The sequence below is a fragment of the Labrus bergylta genome, chromosome 2 (assembly GCF_963930695.1).
Source record: "Labrus bergylta chromosome 2, fLabBer1.1, whole genome shotgun sequence".
In the NCBI taxonomy this organism is placed as follows: domain Eukaryota; kingdom Metazoa; phylum Chordata; class Actinopteri; order Labriformes; family Labridae; genus Labrus; species Labrus bergylta.
Genome location: NC_089196.1, coordinates 28,779,541 through 28,800,243, shown reverse-complemented (window position 1 = coordinate 28,800,243; position 20,703 = coordinate 28,779,541). Strand labels below are relative to the sequence as shown.

General features: G+C 42.0%; 1 protein-coding gene and 5 non-coding genes across 9 annotated transcripts in view; 2 read left to right on the top strand and 4 right to left on the bottom strand.

The window, feature by feature from the left end:
- Window positions 1-2,837: 2,837 nt before the first annotated feature.
- The window catches only part of cntrl (centriolin), a 25,471-nt gene continuing 7,605 nt past the window's right edge, over window positions 2,838-20,703 (top strand). Inside the window, exons 1-20 of one of the 4 annotated variants that reach the window (XM_020643227.3) lie at window positions 2,838-2,962; window positions 8,656-8,809; window positions 8,918-9,006; window positions 9,174-9,296; window positions 9,393-9,548; window positions 9,860-9,955; window positions 10,112-10,323; window positions 13,171-13,468; window positions 14,035-14,106; window positions 14,387-14,566; window positions 15,511-15,729; window positions 16,156-16,306; window positions 16,387-16,610; window positions 16,894-17,009; window positions 17,747-17,876; window positions 17,976-18,064; window positions 18,151-18,291; window positions 18,561-18,624; window positions 19,085-19,195; window positions 19,821-19,938. In XM_020643227.3, the coding sequence (XP_020498883.3) occupies window positions 2,864-2,962; window positions 8,656-8,809; window positions 8,918-9,006; window positions 9,174-9,296; window positions 9,393-9,548; window positions 9,860-9,955; window positions 10,112-10,323; window positions 13,171-13,468; window positions 14,035-14,106; window positions 14,387-14,566; window positions 15,511-15,729; window positions 16,156-16,306; window positions 16,387-16,610; window positions 16,894-17,009; window positions 17,747-17,876; window positions 17,976-18,064; window positions 18,151-18,291; window positions 18,561-18,624; window positions 19,085-19,195; window positions 19,821-19,938 (2,842 nt within the window). In that variant the 5' untranslated portion in view covers window positions 2,838-2,863. Of the gene's footprint in view, window positions 2,963-5,242; window positions 5,467-8,655; window positions 8,810-8,917; window positions 9,007-9,173; window positions 9,297-9,392; window positions 9,549-9,859; window positions 9,956-10,111; window positions 10,324-13,170; window positions 13,469-14,034; window positions 14,107-14,386; window positions 14,567-15,510; window positions 15,730-16,155; window positions 16,307-16,386; window positions 16,611-16,893; window positions 17,010-17,746; window positions 17,877-17,975; window positions 18,065-18,150; window positions 18,292-18,560; window positions 18,625-19,084; window positions 19,196-19,820; window positions 19,939-20,703 lie in introns of those variants that run through there. The other 3 variants (XM_020643226.3, XM_020643225.3, XM_020643228.3) reach the window with 3 other exon arrangements.
- On the top strand, window positions 7,006-7,078 carry trnaa-agc (transfer RNA alanine (anticodon AGC)). The gene has a single exon. It is a non-coding gene; the product is annotated as a tRNA-Ala (tRNA).
- trnaa-agc (transfer RNA alanine (anticodon AGC)) lies at window positions 8,196-8,268 on the bottom strand. The gene has a single exon. It is a non-coding gene; the product is annotated as a tRNA-Ala (tRNA).
- trnas-gcu (transfer RNA serine (anticodon GCU)) lies at window positions 11,164-11,245 on the bottom strand. The gene has a single exon. It is a non-coding gene; the product is annotated as a tRNA-Ser (tRNA).
- On the bottom strand, window positions 12,042-12,114 carry trnaa-agc (transfer RNA alanine (anticodon AGC)). The gene has a single exon. It is a non-coding gene; the product is annotated as a tRNA-Ala (tRNA).
- trnas-gcu (transfer RNA serine (anticodon GCU)) lies at window positions 12,667-12,748 on the bottom strand. The gene has a single exon. It is a non-coding gene; the product is annotated as a tRNA-Ser (tRNA).

The following is a 20,703-nucleotide window of genomic DNA, read 5'->3' as shown; positions in this document are numbered from 1 at the left end:
GGAAAGTAAGTTTTTTTTATGTTCCCTTATAGTTGTTTGATAACATGTATTAAATGGACTGCTGCTTGTTTATTGTTATTAGCATGTTTTCTCTTAATTGGCTCTATGAAACAGTGACCTAATGCAACACTTGGTAGATAATTTCTTTCAGCTTTCTTCATATAACAATTTGCACACTCATTGGCTACTTTATTAGGTAAACCTAGCTAGTACCAGGTTGGACCCCTTTTGCCTACAGAACTGCTTTAATTCTTCATGGCATAGATTCAAAGGTGCTGGAGTCATTCCTCAGAGATTTTGATCCATCATGACATCATCACACAGTTGCTGCAGATTTTTTGGCTGCATCCATGCATCCATGAGATAAATCTCCCGTTCCACCACATCCCAAAGGTGCTCTATTGGATTGAGATCTGGTGACTGTGGAGGCCATTTGAGTACATTGAACCAATTGTCATGTTGAAGAAACCAGTTTGATATGATATGAGCTTTGGTGCGTTATCCTGCTTGAAGTAGCCATCAGAAGATGTGTTCACTGTGGTCATAAATGGATGGACATGGTCAGCAACAATACTGGAAGTGTTGTGCGTTCAGAGATGTTCGACTGTACACCACAGTTGTAACGAGTGGTTATTTGAGTTACTGTTGCCCTTCTTTCAGCACTAACCAGTCTGACCATTCTCCTCTGACCTCTAGCACCCTCAAGGCATTTTTACTCGGAGAACTGACGCCCACTGGATATTTTCTCTTTTTCTGACCAATCTCTGTAAACCCTTGAGATGGTTGTGCGTGATAATCCTAGTAGATTAGCAGTTGCTGAAATACTCAGACCAGCCCGTCTGGCATCAACAACCATGCCACGTTCAAAGTCACTTAAATCACCTTTCTTACCCATTCTGAGGCTCAGTTTGAACTTCAGCAGATCGTCTTGGCCATGTCTACATGCCTAAATGCATTGAGATGCTGCTATGTGATGATTAGATATTTGCATTTAGGAGCAGTTGAAACAGGGCGCTTGGTGGAGCAGTGGTTAGTGTGTGCGCGCCCCATGTATGGAGGCTGTAGTCCTCCAAGTGGGCGCCCCCGGTTCGAATCCAGCCTGTGGCTCCTTTCCCGCAAGTCATTTCCCACATTCTCTCTCCCTAATTTTCAACTATCCACTGTCCTGTCTCTCCATTAAAGGCATAAAAAGCCCAAAAATAAATCGTTGAACAACAGTATCTAACAAAGTGGCTGGTGAGTGTACAGCTTTGCATGGCATACAAAGAGTAATTCGAATGTTGCCTGTTTTCATATGAATTTCTCCATTCTCTGTTTGCCTGAGTTTGATAGTAGTGAGTGAAATTCACCCTAATTTGGACTCAAACAGTAATTGTTGTAAAGCATATCATCCTGAGTTTAAATGGTGTTTTTACATAAATATGCATTGTTGCTCTCCTTTTTAGATCACACACACACACTCTGACTCTTTTTGAAAGTGGCCCATGTTTGTCAGCTCGCTCACGAGAACTAAACCCCCCTGAGCTGTGGATCCCCTCTCCTGTCCTGATTCTCTGTGCAGAAACATTTCCATATCTGCCGATGCAACCCACACCAGTCGTCTGCTCAGCCTTCATTTCATCGCAGATGTTGTTAGCAGGTTATAATCTGTTTGAAACAAAGCCAATCTTTTGAGAGCTTAGAAACTGTAGTCTTACAATTTAGTTTGAGACAAGCTTACATGAAGTTGAGACTTGATTAGTTTTCACTGTCTGACATGTTTCTTCCCTCCACAACCTTCTGTTTCAATCTGTTTCAAGAGAGAATTTATGCAAATTCCTGCCTGAGATTCCCACTTTGAATTAAATACTTTGATGCCAATTTATATATATTTTGTATGGTAACCTTTTTCATCTTGTATTTTTGATCTTTCTTTTTGTGATTATTGTTGCATAAAATGTGTATCTGTTTTTATGTGTAGCTGTTGCTGCCCTTCTGAGTATGGACGAACACACGGCAGCAGAACATCCTGTGCCTGAGGAAATCAATCGAGATGAACAGGTACCATAAATGCATGCATTGTAACCAAAGGCTAAGCTTTTCTTTCAGACATTGGGTATACAAATAGGTTTAAAAAAAGGCATACAAATATTTATGTAAATTGCATCTAAATGACCAACTTTAGAATATCTGCCTGTGCTATCTGATTTTGATCATTTAAGGAAGCATTTGCAACATTTTACACATAAATAAATACTGCAGAAATCAAGTATATCCTGTGTGAATGTCTCTGTGTCATGACTGTCTACAATGAGTGAGAAGCTCGAGCCCCGCTGGCTGTGTTGTTGTCAGAGCCGTGTTTACATCATGTTTACATGGACGGGACGGTTTACTCCTCGCCTTGTGTAAAAAAGCTGTTTGAGTGAGGGACTAGAGAAAAAAAGAATAATATAGCCTGCCTACTCACTAAGTACGTATTTTTAGATCACGGTCATTTTGTGTAAATTTACATGCAATGTGAAGCTACGAGCTAACTAAAGAGCGCTATCATTAGCCTGATAACACAGCTCGAGACAAGTACAATTTTGTCCGCCCCTTACGCTTAATGGTGCTTAATTATGGTGCGTTCTAATTTATGACTCCAAACGTGAGGGGTTAGAGGTGTGTGGCTGTAGGAGAGTGGCGGGTTCAGTGTGGCGCAGGTGTCACCAAACAGCAGTTTGTTTTGGTTTCATACTGGTGCTCAATGGCGACATCTACTGGATTATAGAGTAGCAAGATGAGTGTATTAACATTTTTATCAACTCAGCAGGAGGAACTGTGTCTTCTCCAACCATCCGGCCTGGAGCTGCAAAGAGATGAATCTGAAGAGACAGGAAGAAATATGTATGCAAGGATAGAGGAGAGCAGGAAGGCAGAGACAGGAGGAGAAGAAGAGATGGAAAAACACATGAGACTGGACTCTACAGAGCCACAACATCATGTGAGTGTTACACTGTCAAGACCCTTGCAGACACAAACTGAGATTTTAAAGATCATTTTCAGGACATTCATGACCTTAAATATTATTGAACTGACTTTCAAAAACGTCCCAAACAGCTGGAGATTGTCAGTGTTGAAAGTGCTCTCACAACTCAGTATACTCAGTTTCACACCGAAACCCAACACTCTCTTAGTATTGTTGATCTACGTATTATTTCTGTAACTGAAATAAGTAGCAGTAATGTATATTATCTAAACTTCTGTGTCAGCACCACAGACCTGAGCATTCACACAGATATGTTACAACTCCTGGTGCTGCATTGACAGCTGTATAGCATTGCCCCTCTGTTTGTTTTACACACCTTTAACAGAACGGCAGGGCAGATCAGCAGCCTTACAGTGTTATCTTGAACAGGCTGCATGAGAGGAGCCTTTTTTGACCTCAGAAATGGTGACAAGAAAGGGTCAAAAGTGCTTCTGTAGAATGAAGGCATTGATCTTGCTACCTCTTGCATGCTAAGTGAGCGCGCTACCATTTGAGCTAATTCCCCTCCTCCTTCTTGACCCTTGAGCTTCTTAGATTTCGGCCACCAAGTTGCGTAATCCTCCCCCCTACTTTCCGCTCTCTTACCCCCCCTCTCTGCCCTCCTTTCTCCACCCCCTCCATGCTCCCGTGTCTGGTCTGTCAAGATATTTCTTTTTCTGAAGCGGGTGGGAACCTATGCTACTCTGCAGCCACACACACAAACACAGGAACGCACACACTCACACAAACAAATATACACATACACACAATGCAGTTATAGTAAACCAGCCAACCAGCCAGTCTTTTTAAATAAGATAGTGTTCAGGAGACAAACCTAGAATGACAATATTTTCAGACCTCAGACATTTTAATTTTACTGCAAACCAACATGTGTCGATCCACAGATCTGTGACCTGCACAGGTCACGTAAGGTGGTAGGCAAACATGCCGTCCTATGCCTCACTGAAGTAGATCAGTGAGTCATCAACAGTGCTAGATTCAGCCTGTAACCACCATTAATGTTTGTTTGTTTTAATACAGCTTTGTATGTCGGCATTTCCACCATGGGTGACTGAAAATGGACACCTGCAGTGTGTGCATAAAGCAGTATATTCATTGGCTGGTGATTTTTTTTGAAGGAAGCTGAAACTCTCCTGGAGCTCTTTGGAAAACGCTGACTTCCTTTTTGTTTTGACAGTTCGCAGCAGGTCCTGTTAAGATGTTAGCTCGGCTAGCTAAGCAACAGCAGCAACCCTGACATTGATTGACACATGTAGAGACAAATCAGTGTTGAGCTTGGACTCGTGGTGCATTAGTGATATTTTCACATTTGTGAAAACAGAAACAGCCTTGACAACAACATTGATTGGCACATATAGATATAAATCAGTGTTGCTTGCATGGTGTGTTGTTTTGGTTGGTTAGAATCGGGACTATTTCAAACCGGGACATATTAATGTTTTAAAGATATTTTTGTGGACTCGGGACACAGAGCTTGAAAACGGGACAGTTCCAGTCAAATCTGGACGTATCGTCACCCTACACAAACCAGATCACAATGCAGATTTCACTCATATTGTGCAATTGTCTGCTCGTCGAGATTGTAAGGAGTGACTCATTTTACTCTTATTAGAAGAGGGAGGAGTAAGTATGCTTCCAAACCACTGCCCGTAATTAATATACAAATATAAAACCTTTTCTGTACACTATGATGCATTTTTAGAGTTAAAACAACATCCTTTTCTAATCAAACTACCTGAAAAATATACTTCCTTACATTTTCATATATCTGCTTCTCATACATATTTCTCAATCTTCTGCACAGATGAAAGAAAATATGCAGCTCAACTTTGTACAGCGATCAGTAAAAAAGGGAAGTGCCTTTTTCTCTTTAAATCGGTCAGTTTGCTCAAGCACAAGCAGTTTAAAAGATCTCCAGGCAGACCTTCAGTTTCAGGCTTTCCACCCTCGACAAGAATCTCTCTAAAAACGTTCTCTATATCTTTTCACAGATAATTACTCTTCTTGTAAATCTAAATATGGAAATGTTAGAAGTGAAAATGGACACAGCAACAGGTTGTTGTTTCTTTAAGAACCTCTACCCCCTTCCTTGAGGCATTCCCCTCTCTAAGGGGCGGGGCTTTCCCTCTATTCATTCCCATTGGACAGAAGATAAGCTGTCTCTCTGCAGCTTTCCCTGTGATTGGCTTTGAGGAAGATTTCCTGTGTTGATTCAAAGGAAGGGGGAGAGAGGAGGAGAGGATGTGAAGTTTGTAACGGAGATGAGGCAGAAGAGAAGGAAAACATGGAAAGATGAATAAGTGAACGTTATTAAGAAAAGAGAATAGGTGGTGAGGTTTTCTGACTGTTAACAGATGGAGTTTAAGACGAGAGGGAGGGGGAGGGAGGACTTGAAGGATGTTACCCAGCAGCCTCGTGTGGTCCCTGGGGAGGCGGACTGTTAGACTGAACAGACTGCTGTGAGTACTCAAAAACAATCTGTGTCCAGTTTAAACTAACGATGAGCAGGTTTGGAGGTGGGGTCACTTTTAAAAGTGACAAAATGAAGTTTCAAGAAGGACTGATGGCTGTCAATATGCAGAGTCACTTCACTTATTTTATTATTGGGTGGAGATGGACATGTTGTCCCACAATGCACAGCAAAGGATGTAAAGCTCTCCTCTCATCAGAAAACATGATTTAGACTCAAACTGAAACGTCTTAACTTTTTAGAGTCTTCAGAATTTTAATTTTTGACCAAATACTTTCAGAACTAATGATGTTTACATCAGACTCAAATGTACTTTGTATTCACTTTTCTTGACGTAATGTCTGCATGTTAGCACATTAAACATTAGTATGATAACATTGTGGTTGTGAGAGTGTAACATGCTGACAGCCCCTCAAGTGCTGCTTGCAAAGACTGTTATTCTTCATCTCGTTGTTTTAGAAGTGGGAGTGAAAAAAGATGGAATTGCGAAACCTTTAATTAACTCAACATGATTCAAAGCTTGATCCAAAGTCAACTGGACTGGTTGAAAATCTTGAAGATGTTTCACCTCTCCTCCTCCGAAAGGCTGATGATCAAGGATAACTCATATGAGAGTCGTTAACTGAGCGTCTTCAAGATCTTCAACCAGTCCAGTTTCCTTTGGATCAAGCTTTGTATTTACCATGACTTGGAGGACTGAGAACCTACACAGATGACTTTTACTTGTTGCTCTGTTGACAGTGGTTTTGGCGACATCTTGAAGCAATCTGTTGTTTGTTTACATCATATTGCACAAATGTGAATGTTCCTTTTCTATCTCTAAAACAAAGACATACACTGGTGCAGAGATTTTTGGGGATAAAACATTGAGCCCCGCCACTTGTTTTAATCAAGCAAACAGCAAAGATTTTCTTTTTCAAATTTGATCATCGATCTAGAGACTTTCTGCTGATGAAGAATATGATTGAAAACAGAGAAATGTTTCATGGCTCCATAACTAGCGGACGACACTGTTTTAATCAGACTGCTTCCAGACAGAGATGTTGATCACTTGCCTGTTGTGAAAGATTTTGTGGAGTGGTGCGACCACCACTTTTTGAAGCTCAACATAAAAAAAATAAAAAAAAGAGATGGCCATCAATTTTCGGATAACCTCCTATCAACCTCCCCAACCATGATCATAGGCACACCTGTTGAGAAATTTGACTGTTACAAGTACATGGCACAGTCAATGACAAAAACTTGAATCATGACATGCAATAACAAACAGTTATTATTAAAGTTGTTGAGACCAAATAACTGTTCATTTTCAGAGTAATCTGGTTTCTCCTTTGAGCACAAACTTATTCAGAAAGTACGTCTATTTAGTTTACTGAAATGTGTTTATGTGATTGTTTGAGGTTACCTTTGCTGCAGATACAGGAGTCACTTGACAGAAAAAGCAGAATGGGGGGAGGGACAAGACGGGGGCAGGGACAGTGACAGGGTACTAGACTTCTGAGACCCACCAGTCAGTCAAAGAGGAGGTGGGGAATTAGCTCAAATGGTAGAGCGCTCGCTTAGCATGCGAGAGGTAGCGGGATCGATGCCCGCATTCTCCAGAAAGTAAATTTTCCGCCCCCCTGCAGAGTTCATACTCAAACATGCAGCTGTAGAATTCATATAAGGAACTGAAGGGTCGTAGACACAGCCCTCTGAAAAGAGGGTGAAGTGAGGATAGCTTATAGTAAATATGCTTTATCTAGTGTCATAAACAAAGAAAAGATGTACGTTTCTAAGTTTCAATCTGAAGTCTTAATCGTAAGTGTGTTTGATAGTTAGCAGCAAGATTTTGAGTGGAATATTCCTTTAATATGCAGAGGAATAAACTAACTGTTAGAGGGCTCATTTAGCACGCTAGATGCTGCAGGTTTGAAGCCTGTATTCCCCCGGGACACTTTGCCCTCTGCAAAAGAAAACAAACTGATTATGTCCACTGTGAAACATTTTATTTCTAAAGTTTTATTTTTGGGCTTTTGTGCCTTTATTGGAGAGATAGGACAGTGGATAGAGACAGAAATTGGGGAGAGAGAGGGGAATGACGTGGGAATTTAGCCACAGGTTGGATTTGAGCCTGGCCCGGACGCCCGGAGGACCACAGCCTCCATGCATGGAGCAAGCACACTACCCACTGCGCCACCAGCGCACCTGTGAAACATATAGGGGGTTCAGTTTAGCTTTACTACAGTGGAAACATGCGATTACGGAAGGGCAAGTTCAACATGCTGTCAAGATGTTTGTATGTTTCAGTGCTCCTTTTGGACATGAGCAGATGTATTTTGTGTACGTGGATCTGCTGGTTTTCACTCTGTTATCGAGAGACATGCTTCTCTCACACATAGGCCCAACACACACATGCACAAAGGGAGCTCACCAGAGCTGTCGGGGAGTATTGTCCCTTTCTCAAGGGCACCTCAACAGTACTCGGTAAGTGACCTGGCACCCCTCCAGCCACCAGACCAACTTGTGGTGTGGTTTTAAATCACAGTGAGTCCAATGACAGACTGAAGTATGAACAGATTGTTAAAGCTGCCACAGCCTCCTTAAACCAAAACTTCCTTATAAGATGTTTATCTTACCAGTTTTAAGCTCTTTGTTTTGGTTCTGCAGCCTCAGCATACTTGTTGCTCTGCTCACACTCATACTCACTCACTGGAGACAAAGGGTTAAAAGTGCTCCTGGAGAATGCGGGCATCGATCCCGCTACCTCTCGCATGCTAAGCGAGCGCTCTACCATTTGAGCTAATTCCCCTTCTGTCTTTGGATGTTGCCTCTTGCGACCCCCTACACCCCCCCTTCTGTGGACTCTTCACTGCCTATCTCAAAGTGCTTTCACACTTGCAGAAAACTCCTGATAGTTGCAGGATGAGCTTTATCCAGACTTTTCATGATTGCCCAAGAAGTTGGGATGATTCGATCTGGAAATACAGCAGAAAGTATTCAGGAAAAATCACTGCAAGCGAGTAGACGGGGTGAAGATGTTTATATCCTGCAACTGATCACCTACCAAGCTCGATCCCACAACCTCTCACAGTTGTTTTGCCATTTAAAGGAAATCTTTTTTTTATATTATAATGATGTGTCTAGTTTAAACACCAGATCCTGAACCTGTTCTGATTGGTTGACATCTCTCTCTTAGACCCGTGTGACCTTCATGTTGACTAGTTTGACTCATCTGTTGGTAATGATGAGTGGGAAGCCGGGTGAGGTCGAGGTTCGCCTTGACGACATGCTGTCACGCATAGCCATGGAGACGCAGGAGATCAAAGAGCTGGAGCAAGAGCTTACAGACGGTGAGGAGACTGCGGACCAATCACAGAATCCCATTCAAATGCGAGCCCTTTGATTGGCTGTCAGATTTTTTCAAGTATTTAAACTTCTGTTCTCTCCTCATGCACCAGGTCAGATATTGGCTAATGAAGCTCTTCAAAGAGACTTGGAAGGAATCATCTCAGGGCTTCAAGATTATCTGAGAGGACTCAGAGAGCAGGTAGAGCCTTATGCCCTGTTTACACCTGGCCTAGTGGTTAGGTCACAGACCCCATGTACATAAGCTGTAGTCCTCATAGCAGGTGGCCTGGGATCAACTCCTTCTTAGATCTCTAGACCCCTTTTCCGCATGTCATTGCCCAAACGTTACCTGTAATTGTGTTTCAGGCTCGTCATGCTCAGCAACAGGCTCAAACTCTGCAGACTGAAAACAAGAGTCTGCATCTACACTTGGAGGTCACTCAAAGACACTGCAGTCGCCTAGAGGACAACGCAAAGTTGCACAAACAGGTGAGTGCATGCATTTTTCAGACATAAAACGGTACTGTAATATATTTGTCTGGTAAATACATATGGTTCTTTCTCTATCTGTTTATTTTTCTTCAGGACATGTCAATCCAGCTGGAGGAGCTGTCTCTGCTGCGGATGGAGGCCCAGACTCTGAGAGACAGACAGGTGCAGAACAGCAGGCAACAGGTGGCGCTAGAGGAGGAGCTCCAGCAGCTGAGGGTGGAGCTAAGCGTACAGATCACACAGGCACAGGTGACACTGAATATCAAACATTGTTTAACATGAATTATTGCAACACTTTCTTAACTAATTTAGGAATATTAGCATGTATTCAGATAATAATACTTGTGCCGCCTTTTACTAGTGACTTTTTAAACACCCTGCACAAAACACTCCAAAGTCTCCAAAGTACAACAAACCACATCAGTCCACACAAGGATGTTTTCAAACCTTCATAGAAGATCTGTTGAATTAAAAAAAGACAGCGGCAGACTTTCATCCAGTTGACAGACATGAGGACAGATAGTTTATGGTGCTCACATCTGTGCATTGTGTGTTTGTAGTTGCAGCGTGACGCTCTGCAGGTAGCTGTTGACAAGGAGAAACAGACCAGAGAGATCAGAGAGTTTCAGCTACAGTCATCCATCACCACCCTGCAGGTCAGTTCACACACATGCGAGCTAGGGTGTTCAAAAGTATCCAGACTTTCTTCTTAAATGGTATAATAATCCCCTGGACACATTAAACACACATAAAGGATTGTGCATGGTTAGATTTATGTCACTACTAAGATCTGTCTGTCTGTCGGTCTGCAGGACGAGAAATCATCTCTTCAACATGTAGTAGAAAGACTTCAAGCCCAACTAGACCAGACCAAAGTCCAGTTACACCAGACCACAACCCAGTATAGAGACACGAGGATCCAACTAGATCAGACCAGAATCCATCTCGACCAGATTACAACATCCTTGTTGGATCATCAGGAGGTTCTGAGTGAGCCAGAAGAGCTAGATGAGGACAAATACAGGTACCAGTATTGCAATACTTCTGCTTTCTTCTCTTTCCTATTTCATTTTCATAACCTGACTGAGGCGAAACTAGGGTCAGATTAATCACTTATAATAACTTCAACTGACTGAGGAGAGAGGGTACAAGGTTCTTTAGAAACACTAATCTACATGGCCAAAAGGGCCAAAACACGTTCTCAGGTGCACATGGTTGCAGGAACAAACCAGGAAAATGAAATCAAAAGTCTGTGGCACACTGAAGATAACTTTACTGTATTTTATTGTGCACTAACCAACTAATCTACATGACTTGGAACAAGCAATTACGACAAAGAAGAGGCGGGATTTTGATAACCCAGAAATAAAGCAATGACACTGTTTGAGGAGGTGTCTGACTTTGGTGACAGATGAGTCAAGAGCGGTTTAAACATGCAGCTCATGGTTCACATACACGCCCAATGTGTAAAAATCTGACTCACTCACTCTCTCTCTCTCTCTCTCTCTCTCTCTCTCTCTCTCTCTCTCTCTCTCTTTCATATAAAAGGTTGGGAAATATACTTGGGCAGCTGTTAATATACCTGGGCGCACCAGCCGAGTATTGTCTTTGTGTGGGAAACACTGTTGTGCATTTATTTTAAAGAGTCTGCCTAACAGCATTAATGTATAAAACTTGTTATACGAGTGACATAAAATCATGGTTATGTAAAGTTTCTGTTTCCCTGAGAGTGAAGGGAGTTTGTCCCCAAGCTTGCCCCTGTATTCATACCTTTCACTTTAATCAAGCTAACTTCAGTCAGCTGAGAGTGTGAGTGTGGACAGACCAGTTTGAGAGGGTTTTGTACACACAAAACCACAGTTCCCGACGAGGATGGGATTCGAACCCACGCGTGCAGAGCACAATGGATTAGCAGTCCATCGCCTTAACCACTCGGCCACCTCGTCATGTTGAAACCCCATTAATCTCCACACAAGCTAAAATGGACATGATATGGTCGGTTGACATGCCACATGCTTTGTTAGTTTTGTTTTTAAGTGCAGCAGTTAACTACTATAATTACAACATTTGTTCTATATTCAGTGATAATGCAGCCTTTGATCCTATCAGTGAGGCAGGGAGCTGAGCAGAGCGAGAGATAAAATGTGACCTTTGGAAGTAGAGTGACAAATTGAGTGCATGACTCGGTTGTTTTTAGCACTATTAGCTTGTTCAGTGTGTCAGAAGCTGTGGGATTTCTCGCTGTGACTCCAGAGGTCACACTCCAGAGGTCACACAAGTGTGTACAGGAAACAAAGTTCTGAATCATTAAACAGTTTTGATTTCTACACACTGTGAGGCCCTGCTCTGACGTCAGATGGCGGAAGAGGGGAGGGTGGAAAACTATGTGGAGAATGCAGCGTTGATCCAGCTACACCCCCCCACCCATTCTAAGATAGCCCTCTACCATTTGAGATCACTTCCCTGGTGTTTTAAAGGAGCAGTCTGGTAAACATTTGGTTTTCCAAATCTCAAACAATATTACTCATCTCTCTTCTCACCCTATCTGAAAAACAACAACATAGTCCTCAGTGATGTAACACTAAACCTGCACTAATATATATTCTGATAACATTAATTCCACTTCATCTCACTAAATGCAAGATGTGTACTTCTGTTGCATTTTGATTCGTAGGTAGATGTATTGACTAACTGTGCAGATCATATGCTGAGACAGGAGAGGGGGAAAGGAAAAGATCCCTCTGGAGAATGCGGGCATCGATCCCGCTACCTCTCGCATGCTAAGCGAGCGCTCTACCATTTGAGCTAATTCCCCATATGTAGTAGGAGTTGTTCACTAAAAAATAGCAAGTCTCAAGCAATAGTAGTGCCCCACCAACATCTATTTCAGTTTGTTTGTGCTTTAATAATTGTAAATTCCTCTTGCACTACTGACTACATACTGAGACTGATGGCACACCTCTCAGGCAGTGTATAGAAACACCTTGGATACAGTTCAATTCAAAAGTGCTTTATTAGCATGAGAAACATACGTTCACATTGCCAAGCTAAAATACAAAATGAAATACAAAATGATGTACAGTTAAAGAATAGCAAAAATTAGAAATTAAAGTATAGGCCGTGTAGGTTTACAGTTTTAAATACGGTCTTTAAACATAAAAACAGTTTGTATTGAAATAAAAGTTGAAAGTGTAATTTTGCTGTTTTTATATATATGATGACTACATCCTCGATACATTTAATCCTCCTTCACTTGTAGTTTGGGCTGTTAGAGTTGAATCCTGATCTTGTCACATTGGATGGATTCCACATGGTATCATGACCTGCAGGTATTGTTGAACTTTTCTATTTCAAAACGGGGAAGGTCCGACGAGGATGGGATTCGAACCCACGCGTGCAGAGCACAATGGATTAGCAGTCCATCGCCTTAACCACTCGGCCACCTCGTCACAGTTCATCAGAGTTATATCAGGATTTTTTTCGCACACAGCTAACAAAGGCGTAAAAGGCATCAGATTTAAGTCTTCAGAAAGTTCTAGATAGGGTCAAAACAAGCGCTCTATACCGATGTTAGAATGGTGTCAAAGTTTTTTTTTTTGTGTCACAGATGTTCCAGATCTCATTTGATACCCTGAAGTTTCTTGCTGTTGGAAATAGTAAAACTGCATTTTCTAGTTGAGGTGGTTTTGGTATCTAAATAGGATGCCTCTCTGGACGCCTTCCTTTGGAGCTTGTCCAGGCACACCCAACCGGGAGGAGAACCTGGGTAGAGGCGGAGCAGCTAGTTAGTAGGGATAGCTTTTTTTCAGTAAATATTCTTAAACAGTCTCTAAAAACAGTGTGTCTGTCTGTTTGACCTGTCTCCCTTCAGTTCCGTCAGTCCTGAAGACATGTGGTCCAGTAGTGTGAAGCAGCAATACCATGCAATCCAACAAACCAGGAACAGCAGAGAGAAACTTCAACGAGACCACAGCCACAGCCAAGAACAGATCGCCAGCTTACAGGCCCAGCAAGTCCACGATCAGGATCAGAAAGCCCAGCTGGAAGCCCAGGTGATCTCTGGTGTGGAGCAGGACCAGGAGTCTGATTGGAGGCTAAAAGAGGTGAAGGATCTGAGGGTCAGACTGAAGAGGTCTCAGAGCAGAAACAGCCACATTCAACACGAACTGGTGAGTCTCTGTTTAGTCTGCAACAGTCCAGAGCAGAAATTAATCCTGAAGTTTAAGTCCTCTAATAACTCTCTTTGGATAAAAGCGTCTGCTAAGTGAATTGTAGAATTGTAGAATTGTAGAACTTCTGATATTCACAAACATGTTGTTGGTGTGCAGTGACATCAGTCTGAAGCATCTTTCAAATATCTACTCATGAAAATTTCTACAAAATGTCAGGACAGGCAGGGAGGGGGGGTCTCAGGAGCAGTACGTCACATGCTGTAAAAATGACATGTGGCAAATGTCGGATAACAACAAAGTCTGACAGTGATGATAGTTTTACCTATATATTAATCCGTTGTGTTATTGAACATATTCACAGTATCAATAAACGAGTAGTGAAGAACAAACTTGCAAGCAGAAAAGAGTACAAGTAGATTTACTTCATGAACAACGATTTGAATGGATGAATAAAACCGGTGTGGAAAAAATTAGCTGCATGTACATGTGTATCTCACCCATTTTCACACCATGACTAACGGTGAATTCCTCCTTAAATGTGGATATGTGTTTATGTTGTGCAGGAGGCGGAGCTGCAGCAGAGTCGTGTACAGCTTCAGGATGTTCAACAGGAGAGAGACACGCTGTTAGAGCAGGTCAGAGGACAAAGGGTCTCATACTGTACTTTATTCTCATGTATATGCTATATCAACTTTTTAAAAGTCATAAATTCAAGTGAAAAATCATTAGGGCTCTTTAGTTTCACTGCATGTTAAACTGTTTCACTCGTTGACCTCTGTTTCTCTTTTAAAACTAAAATGTCTCAGTGTGATACAGAACATGTTTTGCAGGGCTGCAGGTGTAAAATAATCACAGCAGCCGAGCAGCTTGAGCTGCAGTGAAAGCTGAGACTGACTGTTCCTTCATGCGCTTCAGCTGCGTTCACAGAGCGACGAGCACCAGAGGAGCCTCCACCATCTGAACAGGAAAATACTGCAGCTCAGCAGGTCCATGTGCGACTCTGATCAGCTGACTGCAGAACAGCTCAAGTCAACAATTGAACAACTGAGAGATCTGAACCACACCGTGGAGCTGCTGCACACTCACTCTGAACAGGTACATTTGACTGCAGTTCTGAAAACATAAAGTTCAGCTGTTTCATTTCCTGTTTTTCAGTTTTCCGCCAATCCTCTGCAACAAAACACGTCAACAATGAGGAAAATGCTGACTCTTCAAAACATTTGATCACAGCAAACCACTGGCACTGTTTATGTCTTTTATCAATTTGACCCTTTTCACACCCAGTATTGATATGTGGTCTATAACATTTTACAAAAAATTGAGGCAGCAATAGACCAGCACTCGTATTTTCTTCTCACAGTGTGGGAACTCAGCTGTGACTTCTAAACTGACAGCACATTTGTCTTTCTCTTCCCTGCACTTGAAAACGGTGAAGCATTACATCAACAATGTGTGTCTTTAACTCTTTCATTTTACTCGTACTGTTTCTCTCTAAAGTTACATCTGTACTTTTAGGAGACTTCTTTGTGTCACTTGGAACTGAAGTCAAACAAGTACCAATCACACACTGCCACCTTGTGGTCTGTATAAGTCAATGTTCACAATAACATAAATTAACTGAAGTGATGTCACTTATGATGTTTCTTCATACAAATGAATCTAATTAATATGAATTACTGCATCACTGAAATAAAGATACAACAGTTACAAGAGACATTTCTTAGTTGTTTTTACAAACAAAAAAGAAAATCCATAGTTGTCCATATCAGTTTTGAGAGCTCAAATTGTGTATTTTCTTACACATTAGAAAATCCTTTAAGAACATTGAAATAAAAAAGGTCAGCAGTTGTTGCACAGAGGGTTGCATACATTTTTAAAATATGTAATCTGTAATAAAATGTTATATGATATCTTAGCTGTACTATTGAAACTATATCCAAATCTATAACCTTTAAAAAAAAATGTCTGGAATGAACCACAATGGCGCTTTAAATTCCCTTTTACAAACTGTATTCCTGTTTCTGTTTTTTTCCTGACAGAACTCTGTGGACGAGCTGGATGGCAGCGAACACACAACTACGCTGCACTCTGAACACACACAGACACTGGAGGATCTGAGGGCTGAGCTGGCCAAAGCTCAGAGACACACACAAAAACTGAGACAGAAGCTGGACCGGACCAGGGCCAGGAACAGGACCAGAAGCCGGACCATGCCTAGAGATGGAGGACAGTGGTGCTTCATACCTCCTGGACACAGTGTGAGGCTTTTCAGCTTCCATCTTACAAATACACTGTTGGACTATTTACCTCTTAGGGTCAAGCCTTGGATAAACCTAGACAGATTTGACCCCTGATTATAATCGCAGTTGTCATGTCAAACTAATATTTTTTGGGAGAACAAGGAAGTGTTATTGTTGTCATGATCACTGGAAAGTAGGAGGAAGACACCCCTTATAAAGACTTTGTGACAGTTATCACCAACTCTCTGCACATAGTCATATTTTCACTCTGACTGTGCACGGCTGTTTGTGAATTAGACGCTTTTTTGATTAAAAATACAGCGACAATCAGGGGCTAAGTTTCCAAGTAGCAAGGCAACGCTTATCTGCAAGAAATTTCAGTAGTTTTGAAGACAGTAACTTTGATGACCCTCATTCTCTCTAACCAATGTTCCTGTTTCTCAGGCTCCTAGTCTGGGCTCTCAGGGGACTCAGGACTCTGGCTTGGGGCTGAAGTATTTCAGCTCTCCTGAAAGGGGACGACATCAGGACTTACCGCCCACAGGAGGAGGGTACTGGGTCTATATTCCCCCGACACACAGTGGCTCAGGCACAGGTATAGGTACATATTTTATACATTTTTAAGCTGTTAAAATGTGAGTGAAGATGTCTCATGAGCTGCAAACTTGTATCCAGTAGCAGCAGAATTTAGGGACAGCGGAGGAGGCAGTGACGCTGACAGGAGCCCCAGAAGACAACCACCTCCCCCCCCTCCTGCTGCCTTAGCTGGGCTCTCTGACAGTCAGACTCCCCTGATAGAACCTGCCTGGCTGCTCTGTGGTTCACCTGCAGCTGTCGTCTACAGTCATCCAACGGGAGGCGCTGTGCTGCACCGTAACATCCCAGAGCACCGACACACGGTTAGTCTCAGCGTCTTGAATCAGGCTTTTAAACTATCAATATTTATTCCATTTGGATTATGGTAACTATGAAGGCCAAATCATGCACACATAAATATAAAGAAATATTAAACAACCAGATATTTATTTAATAACATTAGGCAGTCCTATGGGGATAACAACAACCAACAAATTGACCACACAGAAACATGTGAATCACCTTAAATGGTTATAATAAGTTAATTTTTATTGTGTGTGTGTGTGTGTGTGTGTGTGTGTGTGTGTGTGTGTGTGTGTGTGTCAGGAGGTAGACAGGTGTGTGTGTGAGTGTGTGCACAAGGAAGCAGAGAGGCTGGTGGAAGAGAAAAATAAACTACGAATGGAAATCAAACAGCTGAGACACTCACTGAGACGAAACAGGTACCACACACACACACACACACACACACACACACACACACACAGTTTATTACCTTTTTAGTTCAATTCATTCTAACTGTCTTTGTTTGTTTGTTGTTTTTATCAGTTTATTTACAATGTTTTTCTTTCTGCACTGATAAAACTTTCCAAAGACGGGTCCAGATGTGGATCACTGTGATATATGTATTTTCTAAATCATAAATCAATATGTTATGATTTAACCTATGTTGCTGTGTCCTTGTGTATATGTTTTTGCCTTATTTAATCTTATTTTGTCTTTTATTACCTTGTTTGGTGTATAAAGGAAAATGTATTCCACTGTGCTTGCAGCTGCTGCGACTACATGTAACACAGAACCTTGAATCTTTAACATTAAACAAAACTGAGGATAAAGGTTTTCCTTTTTATAATTATTGGGGATTATTTGTAGCAGACTGAACTATGTATACCATGTGATATGGATGATTTGTTTTTGTAAAATAAAAATTGAAAGTCATAAAAAAATTAGATAATTGAGAAGTTATGATAGTGCAGAAATAATAATAAATAACTTGACCTGTGAGAAATCAACCAATAGTTTCACATTCAGTTGTGGAAAATGTGTATGTTTTGTCCTTTTTACCTTTTGTGATCAAGTGCTAAGACTTAAAGGGGTTTAAGTTATAATCTGCTTCCTGTTGGGGATTATTGGAGGGACTTTGTCAATGAGGCCTCTTGGTATGTGTTTGTGTGTGCAGGAGCGTGATGCAGGTGTGTGATGAGGTGGAGTGTGTGGAGAAAACTCTTCTGAAAAGACGAGCTGAACTCCGGCAGGCTGACAGGCTGCTGCTGGAGGCTCAGAGCTCCATTCACAACACCAGAGACACGGTACCCCCCCACACACACACACACATATTTATACATAATTTCACTATGTCCTGCACTCGACCACTTAACTGATCCAGTCTGTCCTCGTGTCCCCTCCAGGCCAGCTCAGCTCAGCAAGAGGCCGACATGTTACTGGAAACAGCTCAGGAAAGCGCCACCTGTCTTCTGCAGGCCACGCAACAAATCAGGTAAACTCCTTCAGCTTGACTTCTGAACACAAAACTCAGATAACAACATGTGATTCTTCTTCATCATCATATTTACTTCTCTCCAGAGACATCCAGGAGGAGATGGAGGAGCTGAGGAGGAGGAGGCACAAGGAGCAGTACTCTCTGAGGGAAGTGAAGGAGGAGCTGAGGAGCAGAGAAGAGGAGTTCCAACAGCTCTGCACAAAAATTAACTCGGCTTCAGAGAGGTATGCAACTGACATACACGCTGATGAAGTTGTGGAAAGAATTGATGTGATGTGATGTGAGAAAATGAAAGCAACATACAAAGATACACATTCAACACATTTAACACCAAACAGAGGATTTCAAGGCACTTCAAAGTTCTTTTTTTGGGGGGCTTTTTGTGCCTTTATTGGAGAGATAGGACAGTGAATAGAGTCGTAAATCAATGTCATAGTCAGTATTTCCAGGTTTATGCCATGACGAAAGCAATGATTTGTGTATTTTTGTTTAGACTATCAGGTGTGCTGTCAGAACTTCAAGAGTCTGAGAAGCGTCTACACTCGCTCAACCGTCAGGTAAACTCCCAACTTCATCTTTTTTAAGGTTTATTTTCGGGCCTTTTTGTCTTTATTGGATAAGACATCTGAAGAGACATAGGAGATGCTGAGATGAGAGAGAAGGGGATGACATGCAGCAAAGGGCCGAGGTCAGATTCAAACCCACAGCCACTGCAACAAGGACTATAGCCTCCATACATGGGGCACGTGACATAACCGCTACATAACTGTGGAAGTAGGAAGAGGGTCGTTGTTAACGTTTCAGAAATAACAGAAAGATCCACAGTCAGCAGGATGGATTCAGCCTGCAAGGGTTGCCATGGCTGCTTCTTCTTAAGTGGTTTATGTTGACTGAAATTTTGGGAAATTAGAGTGTTTAATGAATGTTATGCCATAAAACCCGACTCTCGATCAGTGAGCATGGCCGAGTTTCAGAAAACAACATGTTAACACTTTGATCCTTTGATCCTCCCTGCAGGTGGAGCAGCAGGAGCAGAAGCTGGTTCAGAGGAGGGAGGAGCATCAAACAGCTGTGAACAGAGAGGAGGAGGTCAGAGAGGAGGAACAACGACTGCAGGACAGAGTCAAGGTGAGCAGAGGAGAGCAGGAGGGAGAAAAGGAGGAGGTTATTGTCTTTTTCCACAGCAGAAACATGAGCTGTATTATATCGTGGTTTCATAGTTTGATATGAACGCCAATTTTGGAAATTAATGCTTCAGGGAGGATGCTAAATCAGACATTCAGGGACTTATATCCAGTCTGTAGAGGTATACTGGTTGTCTATAACAAGAGACGGGGTGAACTTGCAGCCAGGCAGTGAAACTAAATGATATCAGGGACGATGTAGATACTTCACATCGAAGTATTTTCGCTATAAAAGCTGATTACTGTAAATTATTCCACTATTTACATAGATGCTAACTGAAGATATTCATTTGTCTCCAAGAAGTGATTTTAAATTGATGATGTCCTCTACAAAAATCCTTTAGATCACAGTGTTGCGTCTATGATAAATTAAGCTCTGCGTCTTTTTTTTTAATTGTTTTTTGTAGAAGTTTGTAAAGTCTGTTAATTGTGAAGTAAGAAAATCACTGTCACTGGTTTTTAAGATTCTAAACTCAAAAGACTTATAGAGAGAATATATTCTTAAATTTAAGTTTAGAAGACTAGAAGTAAATCCATGTTTTTAAGCTGCTTTGTCTGCGTCTGTGTAGGAGCTGTTGGAGCAGCAGGAGGCGCTGCTGAGCGAGCAGAGGTCCACAGTCTCTGCTCTGAGAGAGGAGGAGCAGAGACTGATCACAGTGCAGACTGGGCTCATCACACACCGAGCAGGTAACAACACACACAGAGCAGGTAACAACACACACCGAGCAGGTAACAACACACACAGAGCAGGTAACAACACACACCGAGCAGGTAACAACACACACCGAGCAGGTAACAACACACACAGAGCAGGTAACAACACACACCGAGCAGGTAACATCACACACAGAGCAGGTAACAACACACACCGAGCAGGTAACATCACACACAGAGCAGGTAACAACACACACCGAGCAGGTAACATCACACACAGAGCAGGTAACAACACACACAGAGCAGGTAACAACACACACAGAGCAGGTAACAACACACACCGAGCAGGTAACAACACACACAGAGCAGGTAACAACACACACCGAGCAGGTAACAACACACACAGAGCAGGTAACAACACACACACAGCAGGAAGTCCCATTAAGAAGTTTTTTTAAGCCTGAAGCTCCTGAGGAACTTTAGGTCGGCGTGGACAAAGGTTATAAGAGTTAGGGATTTTTAAAACGCTAACCCTATTTTCTTTTGACTTTTTATTTTCAATTTAAGGTTAGTTTGTCATATTCAGGAAACATAAGGAACTGGACCCAGTTGCAGTTACCAGAAACTTTAATTATTAAACAAAAAGGCAAACATATCTCTCAGTTTCTCGGGAACAAAAGGCTGTTTGGCAGAGTGCTGTAACTCTGTTCATCTGATACCTCCCAGGCAGCTGTGGTGACGAATATTGAAAACTACAACACAGAAATAATCAGTCTTGTCAGTGATGGTCTGGTTTGT